Genomic DNA, 13,549 nt, shown 5'->3' on the forward strand with positions numbered 1-13,549 from the left:
TCACTATGAGAACAGGAAGAAGGGCTCTTGAAAGACTGTCCTTGGTCCTTGCTGAGAATCCACCTTGTGGTGTCCCCGTGCCCCCCCCCCCCCCGCCTTTATTTTCTCAGCCCAAATACCTTCTCCTGCCATCCCTCCTTTGTCATACCGCCTAGATGGGTTCATAGGATATTTTGTTTTTTAGGACTAAACAGACGATGGTGTCATACCAGAATTCTAGTGACTTCTTGATTAGTAAACCTTTCTAAACCATTTTTCTAATAAAATGGAGCTGCACAATGGTGGGAGTCACACTCTGTTGGCCTCCATGTCTCAGACCCCAGGGCCAAAAGGCTTTTTATTGCCAGGAAACCAGATGTTCATCACCGGGCATTCCTCATTCCCTCCTAGAGCCCACCTGGAGGGACCTGAACAGTCCCTGATCTTGTGGGGATCCTAGGCAGAAGCTACAGGTGGGAAAGGGGAGCAGCCAGGTTCCAGGGACATGGCAGTTAGGTATGTGGTTTTGATTGGTCCTTGGTCCTGAGCCTTCCTCTCCTCACCCATAAGATGAGGGCAGTCATATCCCATAGATCCATGGAGGTGACATGGTGAGGTGACATGTGGCTGTATTGGGTACTCAAGATACTGAAATTCAATGAAGAATTTCCAATCCCTGTCCATTTGAGGAGAAGAGGTCACTATTTGTCCAACAGGAGGCAGAGGCCGGCTAGGCTCCATCCTTGCCCATTCCAGATAGTCAGCCCTTGCAAAGGTTTAGAAAAGGCCTAGAGCCATGTTAGCCGGACCATTCCCTGTTAGGCCAAGGGAGGGGCAGGCTTGGGGCCACTCAAGTTTGGGAGCAAAGAGGAGAGAAACTTGAAAAGGCATGGGCTGGTGTTTCCTCCCAGCCAAGCTTTTGATCTCTGGAAAACAAGGCTACTGAGAGGCGAAAGTGTTCACATCAGTCCACCTGCTGATCATCGTTCCATTCCCCACCCTTCTCCCCTCCTATTTATTCCTGGGCCACTCCCCCTCCCCTTTATTCCTGGGACAGCAGGCCCCTGGGGACAAAGGGTAGGCCTGGTAAGGGTGACTGAGCCCCTGGGGGTGAGGGTTAAGGAGAGCCTCACTGGACCTGTGAGTAGGGGAGGAATGGGTCAACCACAGAAGCTGGCTGTAAGCCGGCTATAAGCCGGCTCTCATCTGACTGACCTTGTTGCCCCTCCGAGTCATTCAGCAGGCAGGCGCTGTGATTAATGGCCAGGGCTCTCCTCCTATTCCGCCATCAGCGCGCGTCTGGGCAGCGATGAATGTGGCTTGTCAGGCTGGCCTGGCCCACCGTGACCCTCGGCCCCTGTCCGACGCGATCAATGGGCAGCACACAGCAGGCAACGGCTGGGCTGGCGAGATAAGATGGGCCGATGTGTGCCCGCTGATTGCCTGCTCCGTCACCTGCCATCACCGACGGGCCTCCAGAGCGTAGAGCGGCACCATCTGCTCCGTGTGATTAATGGGGGCGCAGGCAAACAGTGGGAGGGCTTGGGCGCCCGGATCCCGCACCGGAGGGATGTGGAGGGTCAGGCATGGTTAGGTGCGTACTGGCCTGTGGGCGTGGATGTAAGTCCGCTGGGCACAAGGAACACAGGGTCGTTGGTGCAGGTCTGGGGCATATACTTACAGCGTTTTGCATGGGGCCCCGGCAGTATCCAGGACTCAGGCGTGGGGCTGGGTCATGGGCATGAACAGCGTGTACAGAAGTGTCACTAAGGTGTGTCAGGCGTCAGTGCTCAGTCACCAGGGGCCTGACTCGGGCTGACTGACCAGTCAGCCGCTAGGGTTGGGGGACAGCTAATGTGATCTCCCTACTCTGACCCCAGAAGCCCTGGCTTCTGCTCGCCAGTTGCAGGCCTCATCCCCACAGTCCCAGCCATCTTTGCAGAACCTTGATCTGACCCAATCTGGCCCCTACCCAGAACCCTTTCTTAGGATCCTGTGGCTCAATGCACAGATAGCAAGGCCCTAAGGGGCGCGTTTCACAGTCCCAGTCACCCCGGTGCTCATGCTTACGCACCTACCCGGCTCGCGCCACACCAGGCACTGCGAAGAAGAGATGGTGGGATCCGACAGCATCAAAGCATACAAACGCCCACTGAAGTGACCCGCTCTCCCAGGCTTCTCCTTGGAAAAAGAGCCAGCCTCCAGCCCCACCACTGAAGACCTGCACCAGGTCATAAAGGAGGGGCCCAAGAGAGCTTCCCACAGGAGGTGAGAGGAACCCAGAGATGGCTGGCTGTTCTAGGACTGGCTGATGGGTCATGGTGCAGACGAGGGGAAGGTGAGGGGCAAGGCTGGGGTCTAAGCTGTTGGTATCAAAGATGATGCTCTGCAGGAGCTGGGCCACTCTCTCTACTGTTCCAATCTGGGAGGTCTCTGGCAGTCTCTCCTTCTACTGATCCCCAGCCCCGCCCCCCCCCCAACCACCACCACTAGCCCAGGGGCTGGGGTGATTGCGAGGCCACAGCGCCCCCATGCTGAAAGAGGTGTTCAGTTGGAGCCCTACCAGGGGTCCTTGGACCTGCCCAACCACACCTCCTTGCCCTGGGGGCATGGCCAAACCTAGAGTGCAATCCTTGACCTTGCCACAGCTTTGGATCACGGCTGAGGCCCTCTAGGGTAGGGAGGGAGCCAATGTGCCTCAAAGTGACTGTAGGAAAACAGCAGTCAGGGAACGCTTCCTGAGTTGGGGGTTTAATTTTAAAATAGAAAAAAAAATTTGTTTTTTGTGAATAATTTACATCATGGTTCAAAACATAAAAGTACAGTGAAGAATCTCTCTCTCCCTTACCTTCATCCTGTTCTCCTCTCCAGAAGCAAGCTGCATTATACTGCAGGTGTACCCCTCCAGGGATGTCCTGTGAATATGCAAGCCAATACACAAACATTCCCAAGATTTATGAAAATTTTCAAAAGTAAGAGAAGTTGCAGGAATTGCACAGGAACAATCCGTATACCTATCAACCAGAACTATCCATCGTTCCCTTCCATCTATCAGTCCATTTTTATCCAACCGTCTTTTTTCATTTCAAAGTTGCAGATGATAATACACTATATCTAAATATTTTAGCACATATACAATTATCTAGAGCTCACTATTTGTGGCATTTAAAAATACTGTTCAATTACACATTAATTTTATATTAGTTTCAGGTGTACATCATAGTGGTTAGACAATTACATAATTTACAGTGATCCCCTCCAAAATTCTAACACCCAGCTGGCACCATACATAGTTATTACAATATTATTGACTATGTTACCTATAGTATATTGACTTTATATCCCCATGACTATTCTGTAATTAGTACTTCTCAGTCCCTTCACTTTTTTTACCCATGACCTCAACCCTCCTCCCATCTGGCAATGCTCAGTTTGTTCTCTGTATCTATGAGGTTTTCTATTTTGTTTGTTTTGTTCTTTAATTTCTATATATAAGTGAAGTCATATGTTATTTGTCTTTGTCTGAATTATTTCACATAGCATAATACTGTCTAGGTCCATCCATGTTGTTGCAAATGTGAGATTTCACTCTTTTTTTTATGGCTGAGTAATATTCTGTTGAATATATGTACCACTCCTTATCCAATTGTCTTTTGATGGGCACTTGGGTTGCTTCCATATCTTGGCTATCGTATTGGGTTAGCCAAAAAGTCTATTTAGTTTTTTCTGTAAGATAAAAGACACATTTTTCACTTTCATCAATAACTGATTTTATTTTATAACTTTATTGATCTGGATATTTTGAGTATGTTGGTTATCTCCTGCATGATATTATGTTGATTGTTCTCAATGTCTCCATTTGATTGCTGTCAACTACAACTTATCTACCTGACCTTGGAGCATTGTCCAGCAAGAAATCTCCAACACAAAACTTTGCAAACAGCTTTTGACACCTTCGATCAGTCACAGCATCTTCTCTACACATTGCACAATTTTTTTTTGCATTTCAGTTGCATTTTTACCTTTCTTGAGATAATAAAGCATGATATGCCAAAAATTTTGCATATTTTCTTCCATCTTTGATATTAAAATGGCTGCACAAATATTCACTGATTTGGTAAGTTTTTAGAAAATACATGCTGATATGATGACTGTCATCATACAACCTAACAAAATTGTTTTGAATGAATTTAAAGACAACTAAGCGCTACTAGAGCCATTGTACAGACAAAAGCAAAGTTTTTGGCCAACCCCCCAAATAGTACCACAATGGCAGTAGGGGTCCAAATATCTCAACCAATTAGTCTTTTGCATTCCATCAGATATATACCCAGAAGTGGAGTTGCTGGGTCATAAGGTAGTTCTACTTTTAATTTATTGAGGAACCTCCATACTCTTTTTTACAATAGCTGCACCAATTTGGAATTCCACCAAGAGTGCACAAGTGTTCCCTATTCTCCATATCCTTGCCAACACTTGTTTGTTGATTAATTTTTGATAGCCATTCTGACAAGTGTGAGGCAGTATCTCACTATGGTTTTAATTTGCATTTCTCTGATAATTAGTGACCTCGAGCATCTTTTCATATGCTATTGGCCATCTGTATGGCCTCTTCAGAGAAATGCCTATTCAGGTCCTCTGTTCGTATTTAAAATTGGATTGTTCATTTTTTTGGTGTTGAATTGTATGAGTTCTTTATAAATTTTGGATATTTACCCTTTATCAGATGTATCATTGGTGAACATGCTTTCCTTTCTGAGTAGGTTTTTTTTGTTTTGTTGGTTGTTTCCTTTGCCATATAAAACCTTTTTAGTTTGATGTAGTCTCATTTGCTTACGTTTTCTTTTGTTTCCCTTTCCCTTGGAGCTATATCACAAAAAATATTACTAAGAGCAGTGTCAGACATTTTACTTCCTATGTTTTCTTCTAGGAATTATATGGTTTCAAGTCTTACATTTAAGTCGTTAATCCATTTTTAGTTTATTCTTGTATATGGTTTAAGAAGATGAGCTAGTTTCATTTTTTTGCATGTATCTGTCCAATATTCCCAATGCCATTTATTGAAGAGACTATCTTTACTCCATTCTATATTCTTGCCTTCTTTGTCAAATATTAATTGACTTAAAGTCATGGGTTTATTCCTGGGCTCTCTATTCTGTTCCATTGATCTCTGTGTCTCTTTTCACACCAGTACCATGCTTTCTTGATTACTAGAGCCTTGTACTATAGTTTAGTATAAGGTGACATAATACCTCCAAATTTGTTCTTTTTTTCTCACCATTGCTTATGACTGTTTGGAGTCTTTTGTGGTTCTACATAAATTTTTGGATTATTTGTTCTTGTGAAAAATGCCATTGGTATTTTGATAAGGATTGTACTGAATCTATAGGTTGCTTTGGGTAGTATGGAAATATTAACAATGTTAATCTTCCTATGATGAGCATGATATATACTTATATTTTTTTTGTATCTTCTTTAATTTCTTTCTTCAATGTCTTAACATTTTCTGAGAACAGGTCTTTTACCTCTTTGGTTAAATTTATTTCTTGGTATTTTTTGATCAATTATAAATGAAATTATTTTCTTTATTTCTCTTTCTGATAATTTTTGATATATAAAAATGCAAGCAATTTCTGAATATTAATTTTGTATTCTACTTTACTGGAGTCATTTGTCAGTTCTAGTAAATTTTTTATGGAATCTTTAGGGTTCTCTCTACATAGTATCATGTCATCTGAAAATAATGACAGTTTTACTTCTTCCTTTCCAATTTGGATGCCTTTTATTTATTTTTCTTGTCTGATTGCCGTGGCTAGGACTTCCAATACTATGCATAATAAAAGTTGGTAGGTGAACAACCCCGACTTATTCCTGATCTTAAAGAAAATGGTTTTAACTTCCAGCCAAGAGGGAGGTGTAAGTAGACTTGCTTTGCCTCCTTGCACAACCATAAGAAGGATAACAACCAACCTAAAAACAAAATACAACCAGAACTGCCAGAATATCGAACTGTATGGAAGTCCAACAACCAAGGATTTAAAGAAGAAACATTCATCCATATGGGTAGGAGAGGTGGAGAGGATGTGGTGTGGTGCATGCAGCAAGGCAGCAGCCAGGCAGTGGCAGTGAGGCAGGGGTGGCCAGCTGAATGGGCAGTCCCACATTCATATACAGCAGATAAAAACTGGGAAGGACAACTGGGGAGTGAGTGATCCCAGCCCCATGCAACACCGCACAGACCAGAGTTCCAGTGCTGGGAAAATAAAGACTCATAACCTCTGGCTGTAAAAATCAGTAGGAGTTGGGGGGTGGAATAAACTGTTGGTCTCTCTGGAAGGATCATTTAAATGGCCCACAGAGTCCTAGAACATACGCAAACCCACCACTCTGGGGATCAGCACCAGGGCAGCAGCTAGAAGAGTGCCAGTCACTTACAGGAAGTGGGGAAAGTGACTGGAAATGGAGCAAGAGCCAATCAAGAGGCACTATTCCCTCCCCCACCCCTCCCCCACGTGCAGTGCCTACAAAGTGGCGAAGTGGGTTGTACTGCAGTGGTGAATACCTAAGGCTGTCCCCCTTACAATGTAATACAATGTAAGGTGCACTGACATGGGGAGTCAAAGCAGCTCTACCTAATACACAGAAACACAGGGAGGCCGCCAAATTGAGAACACAAAGAAATATGGCCCGAATGAAAGAACAGTCCAAAACTCCAGAAAAGAACTAAGTGACATGGAGATAACCAACCTATTAGATGCTGAGTTCAAAACTGGTGATCGGGATGCTCAGATAAATGACTGAGTATGGCCACAAAATAAAGGAAGACGTGAAGGCTATACAAAATGAAATAAAGAAAAATATATAGGGAACCAACAACAAAGGGAAGGAAGCCAGGATTCAAATCAATGATGTGGAACAAAAGGAAGAAGTAAACAGTCAACCAGAACAGAAAGAAGCAAGAATTCAAAAAAAAACAAGGAGAGGCTTAGGAACCTCTGGGAAAATTTTAAATGTACCAACATCTGAATCAGGGATGCCAGAAGGAAAAAGAGGAAGAGCAAGAAACTGAAAGCTTATTGGAAACAATAATGAAAGAAAAGTACCCCAATTTGGTTAAGGAAATAGACATACAATTCCTGGAAGCTCAGGGAGTCCCAAAGAAGTTGGACCCAAGAGGAACACACCAAAGCACATCATAATTACATTACCCAAGATTACAGATAAGGAGAGAATCTTAGAAGCAGCAAGAGAAAAGGAGAGTTACCTTACACAGGAGTTCCCATAAAACTGTCAAGTAATTTCTCTAGAGAAACCTTGCAGGCAAGAATGGGCTGGAAAGAAGTATTCCAAGTCATGAAAGGCAAGGACCTACATCCAAGATTGCTCTATCCAGCAAAGCTATCATTTAGAATGGAAGGGCAGATAAAGTGCTTCCCAGATAAGGTCAAGTTAATAAAGGAGTTCATCATCATCACCAAGCTCTTATTATATGAAATGTTGAAGGGACTTAGATCTAAGAAAATGAAGGAGATGAATATTATGAACAGTAAGATGACAGTGAAGTCACAATTATCAACAACAGAATCTAAAAAACCAAAAACAAACTAAGCAAGCTACTATAACAGGAACAGAATCATAGAAATGGAGATCACATGGAGGGTTATCAGTGGGGAGAAGGAAGAAGAGAATGGGGGGGAAAGTACAGGGGATAAGAAGCATAATAGGTAGGTACAAAATAGGTGGAGAAATGTTAAGAATAGTATAGGAAATGTAGAAGCCAAAGAAGTCATGTACAACCCATGAACATGAACTAGAGGAGGGGATTGCTGGAGGGAATGGGGGTACTTGGCAAAAGGGAGGAAAATGGGACAACTGTAGTAGCATTATCAGTAAAATATACTTAATAAAAATAAAAAAATAATAATAAAGAAAATGGTTTTAGCTTTTCCCCATTGAGTATGATGTTAGCTGTAGGTGTCTTGTATATATGGCCTTATACATATAGAGGGAGGTGTGCTCCCTCTATTCCCACGTAGCTAAGAGTTTTTATCATAAATGGATGCTTCTTCTGCACCTATTGAATGATCATGTGGTTTTTATCCTTCATTTTGTTTACATGGTGTATCACATTAATTGTTTTGCAGATGTTGAACCAACCTTGAATCCCAGGAATAAATAAATCCCAATTGATCTTCTTAATGTATTGCTCAATTTGGTTTGGTAATATTTTGTTAAGGATTATTGCATCTATGTTTATCATGGATGATGGCATGCAATTTTGTTTTTTTGTGATGTCTCTGCATGGTTTTGGGATACAAAGACAGCACAAAAAATGGATAATGGTGGCCTCATATAATGAGCTTGGTAGTCTTCCATCCTTTCAAATATTTTGAAGTAGTTTGAGAAGGATAGGTGTTAATTCTTTGAATGTTTGGTAAAATTCACTTGTGAAGACCTCTGGTCCAGGAATTTTGGAGTAAATTTTTTTATTATTGATTCAATTCCATTGTTAGTAATTGTTCTTTTCAGATTTTCTGTTTCTTCTTAACTCAGTCTTGGAATAGTGTATGTTTCTAGGTATTTATCCATTTTTTCCAGGTTGTCCAATTTGTTTGCATATGAATTGTTCATAGTATTTTCTTACAATCCTTAGTGTTTCTGTGGTGTCAGTTGTTACTTCTCAATTATGTCTGATTTTATTTATTTGGGTCCTTAATGTTCTTTTCATGATAAGTCTGATTAAAAAGTTGATCAATCTTTTTTTTTTTAAGAACCAGCTCTTGGTTTCATTGATCTTTTATATTTTTTAAAGACTGTTTGATTTATCTTTGCTCTGATATTTATTATTTGCTTATTCTCACATTGTTTCTTTTTTTTTTAAGACTGATTTTTCTTTTCTTAAAAGATTTTATTTATTTATTTTTAGAGTGGGAAAGGGAGGAAGAAAGAGAAACATGAATGTGTGGTGGCCTCTCGATTGTCCCCAACTGAAGACCTGGCCCGTAACCCAGGCATGTGCCCTTACTGGGAATGGAACTGGCAACCCTATGGTTCACAGGCCAGCACTCAATCCACTGAGCCACACCAGCCAAGGCTGTTTTTCTTTTTAAATTCCTTTAGGTTTAAGGTTAGATTTTTTATTTGAGATATTTTCTTGTTTCTATGCCTGTATTGCTCTGAATTTCCCTCTAAGGACTGCTTTCATTATATCTCCTAGATTTTGGGTTGTTGTATTTTCATTTTTTGTCAAGGTATCTCTCTTTTTTTTTTAAAATATATTTATTGATTATGCTATTACAGTTGTCCCATTTCCCGCCCCCCCCCACTCCACTCCATCCTGCCCACCACTCCCTCCCACATTCCCCCCCTATAGTTCATGTCCATGGGTCATACTTATAAATTCTTTGGCTTCTACATTTCCTACACTATTCTTACCCCCTCCCCCTGTCTATTTTCCACCTATCATCTATGCTACTTATTCTCTGTACCTTTCCCCCCTCTCTCCCCCTCCCACACCCCTATTGACAACCCTCCATGTGATGTCCATATCTATGGTTCTGTTCCTGTTCTAGTTGTTTGCCTAGTTTGCTCTTGTTTTTGTTTTAGGTGTGGTTGTTAACAATCGTGAGTTTACTGTCATTTTTACTGTTCCTATCTTTTATCTTCTTTTTCTTAGGTAACTCCCTTTTACATTTCATATAATAAGGGCTTGGTGATGATGAACTTCTTTAACTTGACCTTATCTGAGAAGCACTTTATCTGCCCTTCCATTCTAAATGATAGCTTTGCTGGATAGAGCAATCTTGGATGTAGGTCCTTGCGTTTAATCTTGGGTAATGTAATTATGATGTGCCTTGGTGTGTTCCTCCTTGGGTCCAGCTTCTTTGGGACTCTCTGAGCTTCCTGGACTTCCTGGAAGTCTATTTCCTTTTCCAGACTAGGGAAGTTCTCCTTCATTATTTGTTCAAATAAGTTTTCAGTTCTTTGCTCTTCCTCTTCTCCTCCTTGCACCCCTATAATTCGGATGTTGGAAAGTTTCAAGATGTCCTGGAGGTTCCTAAGCCTCTCCTCATTTTTCCGAATTCTTGTTTCTTCATTCTTTTCTGGTTGGATGTTTCTTTCCTCCTTCTGGTCCACACCATTGATTTGAGTCCCAGTTTCCTTCACCTCACTATTGGTTCCCTGTACATTTTCCTTTGTTTCTGTTAGCATAGGCTTCATTTTTTCATCTGGTTTTTGAACAGATTCAACCAATTCTGTGAGCGTCTTGATAACCAATGTTTTGAACTGTGCATCCGATAGGTTGGCTATCTCTTACTTGCTTAGTTGTATTTTTTCTGGAGCTTTGAAGTGTTCTGTCATTTGGGCCTTTTTTTTTTTTTTTTTTGTCTCCGTGTGGCTGTTACTTTAAGGGGCGGAGCCTTAGGTGTTCACCTGGGCAGGGTAACGCTGGTCCCTGTGCTGTGACTGACGCTGTACATGGGGGAGGGGCCTAGAGGGAGCAGTGGCGCCTGCTTCACTCTCTGGATTTCAGTCTTTCACTCAGCTACCCACAATCAAACTGGGCCCCTCTGGTGCTGATTCACGAGTGGGTGGGCTTGTGCACACTGTAGGCCCCTGTCTGTCTCTCCAACGACCTCTCCTGTGAGGCTGGGAGCCTTTCCTGCTGCCACCCCAACCCCCACGGGTGTTTTCAATCAAAGGTTTGTGGCTTTATTTCCCCGAGCTGGAGCCCTGGGTTGCATGGTCCGTTAGTCCTGGTTTATCTGTGTGCGAATGTGGAGCTGCAGGGTGCTACCGGCCGCTTTGCCTGCCCCGCTCTGCCTGCCTCATTCTCCGCCACTCTAAGTCCGACCCTCTGGGTTTATCTGTGCGCAAATGTGGGGCCACAGGGTCTGCCAGTGGTCAGACTGTCCGCCCCGTTCGTCCCACACTCCGCCAGTCTCGGTCCGCCACAGCCACGTGAGTCCTCTCCGCCCCGGCTGCCCGTCTCCGCCCCTCCTACCGGTCTGGATGAATGTTTATTTTTTATTTCCTTGGTGTCAGACTTCCTTGCCATTCGATCCTCTGCCAGTTCTGGTCGTGCGAGGAGGCGCAGTGTGTCCACCTACGCCACCATCTTGGTTCTCCCAAGGTATCTCTTTTTAAAAAAACATATTTATTTGCGAGAGGATAAGGGAGGGAGAGAGAGGAGAGAAACACTGTTGCCTCTGTACATACCCCAACCAGGACCAAACATGCAACCCAGGCATGATCCCTGACTGGGACTTGATACCATGACCTTTGGGTGCATGGGACAATGTTCAACCAACTGCGTCAGCACTGAAGGTATCTTCTGATTTCCTCCTTTATTTCATTGTTAACCCATTCATTGTTTAGTAATACACTATTAGTCTCCATGTGTTTGTGTTTTTCAGTTTTCTTCTAATTTATTCCTAGTTTCATACTGTTATGGTCAGATTAAGATATTGGATATGATTTGAAATCTTCTTAACTTTATTGCGACTTGGATTTTTGGCCTAATATGTCATCTATCCTGGAAAATGTTCCATGTGAACTTGGAAGTAGAGTATATTTTGCTACTTTGGAGCGCAGTGCTCTAAAAATATCGATTGCCCTGAATGTTGTGGCTCAATGGACTGAGCCTGCTAATTGAAATGTTACTTCCAATTCTGGTTGGGGCATATTCGTGGGTTGCAGGCCAAGTCCCCAGTTAGGGGTGTGTGAGATGCAACCAACTGATGTTTTTCTGGAACTTGGAATCTCTCTTCTTCCCCTCCCCTCTCTCTAAAAATAAATAAGTAAATAAAATCTTAAACAAAAATTGGCACGTCTTGAGGAGACCTGTTCTGAATCCCATCATTCACAATATCTAAGAGGTAGAAATAACTCAAGTGTCCATTGATGAATGGATAAACAAAATGTGGTATATTAAAAAAATCAATTAAATCCATCTGGCCTGATGTGTCATTTAAGACTGCTGTTTCCATATTGATTTTCTGTCTGGAGGATCTACCCATTGATGCCGATGGAATGTTAAAGTCTGTTTTACTATTACTGTATTACTGTTGATCTCTCCCTTTATATCCATGAATATCTGCCTTATATATTTAGGTGCTCCTATGTTGGGTACATAAATGTTTACAAGGATCATATCCTTTTTTTGGATTGACTTCTTATCAGTATGTAATGTCCTTGTTTTTTATTATAGACTTTAAAGTCTAACGTAAGTATTTTAGCTTTTCTTTTTCATTTCCATTTGCACGAAATATTTTCTTCCATCCCTTTACTTATAGTTTTTGTTGTCTTTTGATCTGAATAGGATCTCTTATAGGCAGCATATGTATGGGTCTTGTTTTCTTATCCATTGAGCTACTCTAAAGATATGTTTATTAATTTTCCACATAGGGTGGAGAGCGAGAGCGAGAGAGGGAGAGAAACATTGATGGGAGTGAAAAAAAACATTAAAACGTTGCCTGGTTGTCTCCTGTCCATGCCCCATCCTGGGATCAAACCCACAGCCTAGGTATGTGCACTGAGAAGGGACTGAATGTGCAGCCTAGGTATGTGCCCTGACCAGGGATCAAACCCGCAACTTTTCATTGTATGGATTAATGCTCCAACCATGTGCCCTAGACTGGGAATTGAACTGGCAAACCTTTGGTTTGCAGACCGGTGCTCAATTCACTGAGCCTCACCAACCAGGGTTTGGTTGCATTTTTTTTTTTTAAGGTTACATTTATACACAGTAAAGTCCACTAATCTTAAGTGAGTTTTGACCAGTGAAACTCCACCCTCTCAAGGATGTAACTGTCACCCCAGAAAGTTTCCTCATGCCTCTTTCCAAAATGAAATCATGTGGTGTGTATGTACTCTCTTGTGATTTCTTTCAATTCACTTTGGACAGTGAGATTCATGCTCTCAAGATTACACATGCCGGTGTGTATCTTGCTTGTTCTTTTTGAAGTTAGGTATGAGGCGATTGTATGGGTGACCACCATTTTCCTCATCCATTAACATGCTGTTCCTACTTCTCAGCTATTATGAATAAGCTGCAATGAACATTTTAAAATTTCTCTTGGTAGGTATATCTTCAGTTTCATGAGAAATTGTTAAATCTTTTCCTGATGCAGTCTATTTTTTATCTATACTCTTCTGCTTCTTGCCTTTTTTAATTTTTCCTCAACATCACATCTTGGGGATTCTTCTAACTCAGCATGTAAAGAATGTCCTACTATTTCCTTTCCAAAGGAGGGAGGTGCTGTAATTTAGCCAGCTCCCTTCTGGTGGAGATTTATGTTTCTAGCCTCACTGAGCTGGGCACTGCAGAACAGAGTAGGTCCAGATTCTTGGTGGATCCTGCAGAACCCCTACTGTAGGGACATAGGTTTTCTGAGAGCAGCAGCATCTCCTGACCCATTTACTACCAGTGGCTCTGTCATATGTGTTGAATGGAAAGGAGTGGGTGATTGTGCAGGTGTGCTGCCAAAAGGCTCTGGGGTAGAGTAATGGGGTGTCCCAGAGGGTTTCAGGCAGGGGAATGGGTTGGGCACTGCCACTAAGGGGGTAC

The 13,549-nt window shown here is 42.5% G+C and overlaps 1 protein-coding gene across 5 annotated transcripts in view; it reads left to right on the plus strand.

Annotated features, from left to right (window-relative positions):
* The window catches only part of RUVBL1 (RuvB like AAA ATPase 1), a 71,800-nt gene that overhangs the window by 53,606 nt on the left and 4,645 nt on the right, over positions 1 to 13,549 (plus strand). For 3 of the 5 annotated variants that reach the window (XM_053912574.2, XM_053912575.2, XM_053912577.2), the window contains one exon: positions 12,388 to 12,505. The exons of the other annotated variants lie outside the window; for them this stretch is intronic. In XM_053912574.2, the coding sequence (XP_053768549.1) occupies positions 12,388 to 12,505 (118 nt within the window). The remainder of the gene's footprint in view (positions 1 to 12,387; positions 12,506 to 13,549) is intronic. 5 annotated transcript variants of the gene reach the window in all.

This window comes from Desmodus rotundus, chromosome 10, assembly GCF_022682495.2.
Source record: "Desmodus rotundus isolate HL8 chromosome 10, HLdesRot8A.1, whole genome shotgun sequence".
NCBI classification, from domain to species: Eukaryota; Metazoa; Chordata; class Mammalia; order Chiroptera; family Phyllostomidae; genus Desmodus; species Desmodus rotundus.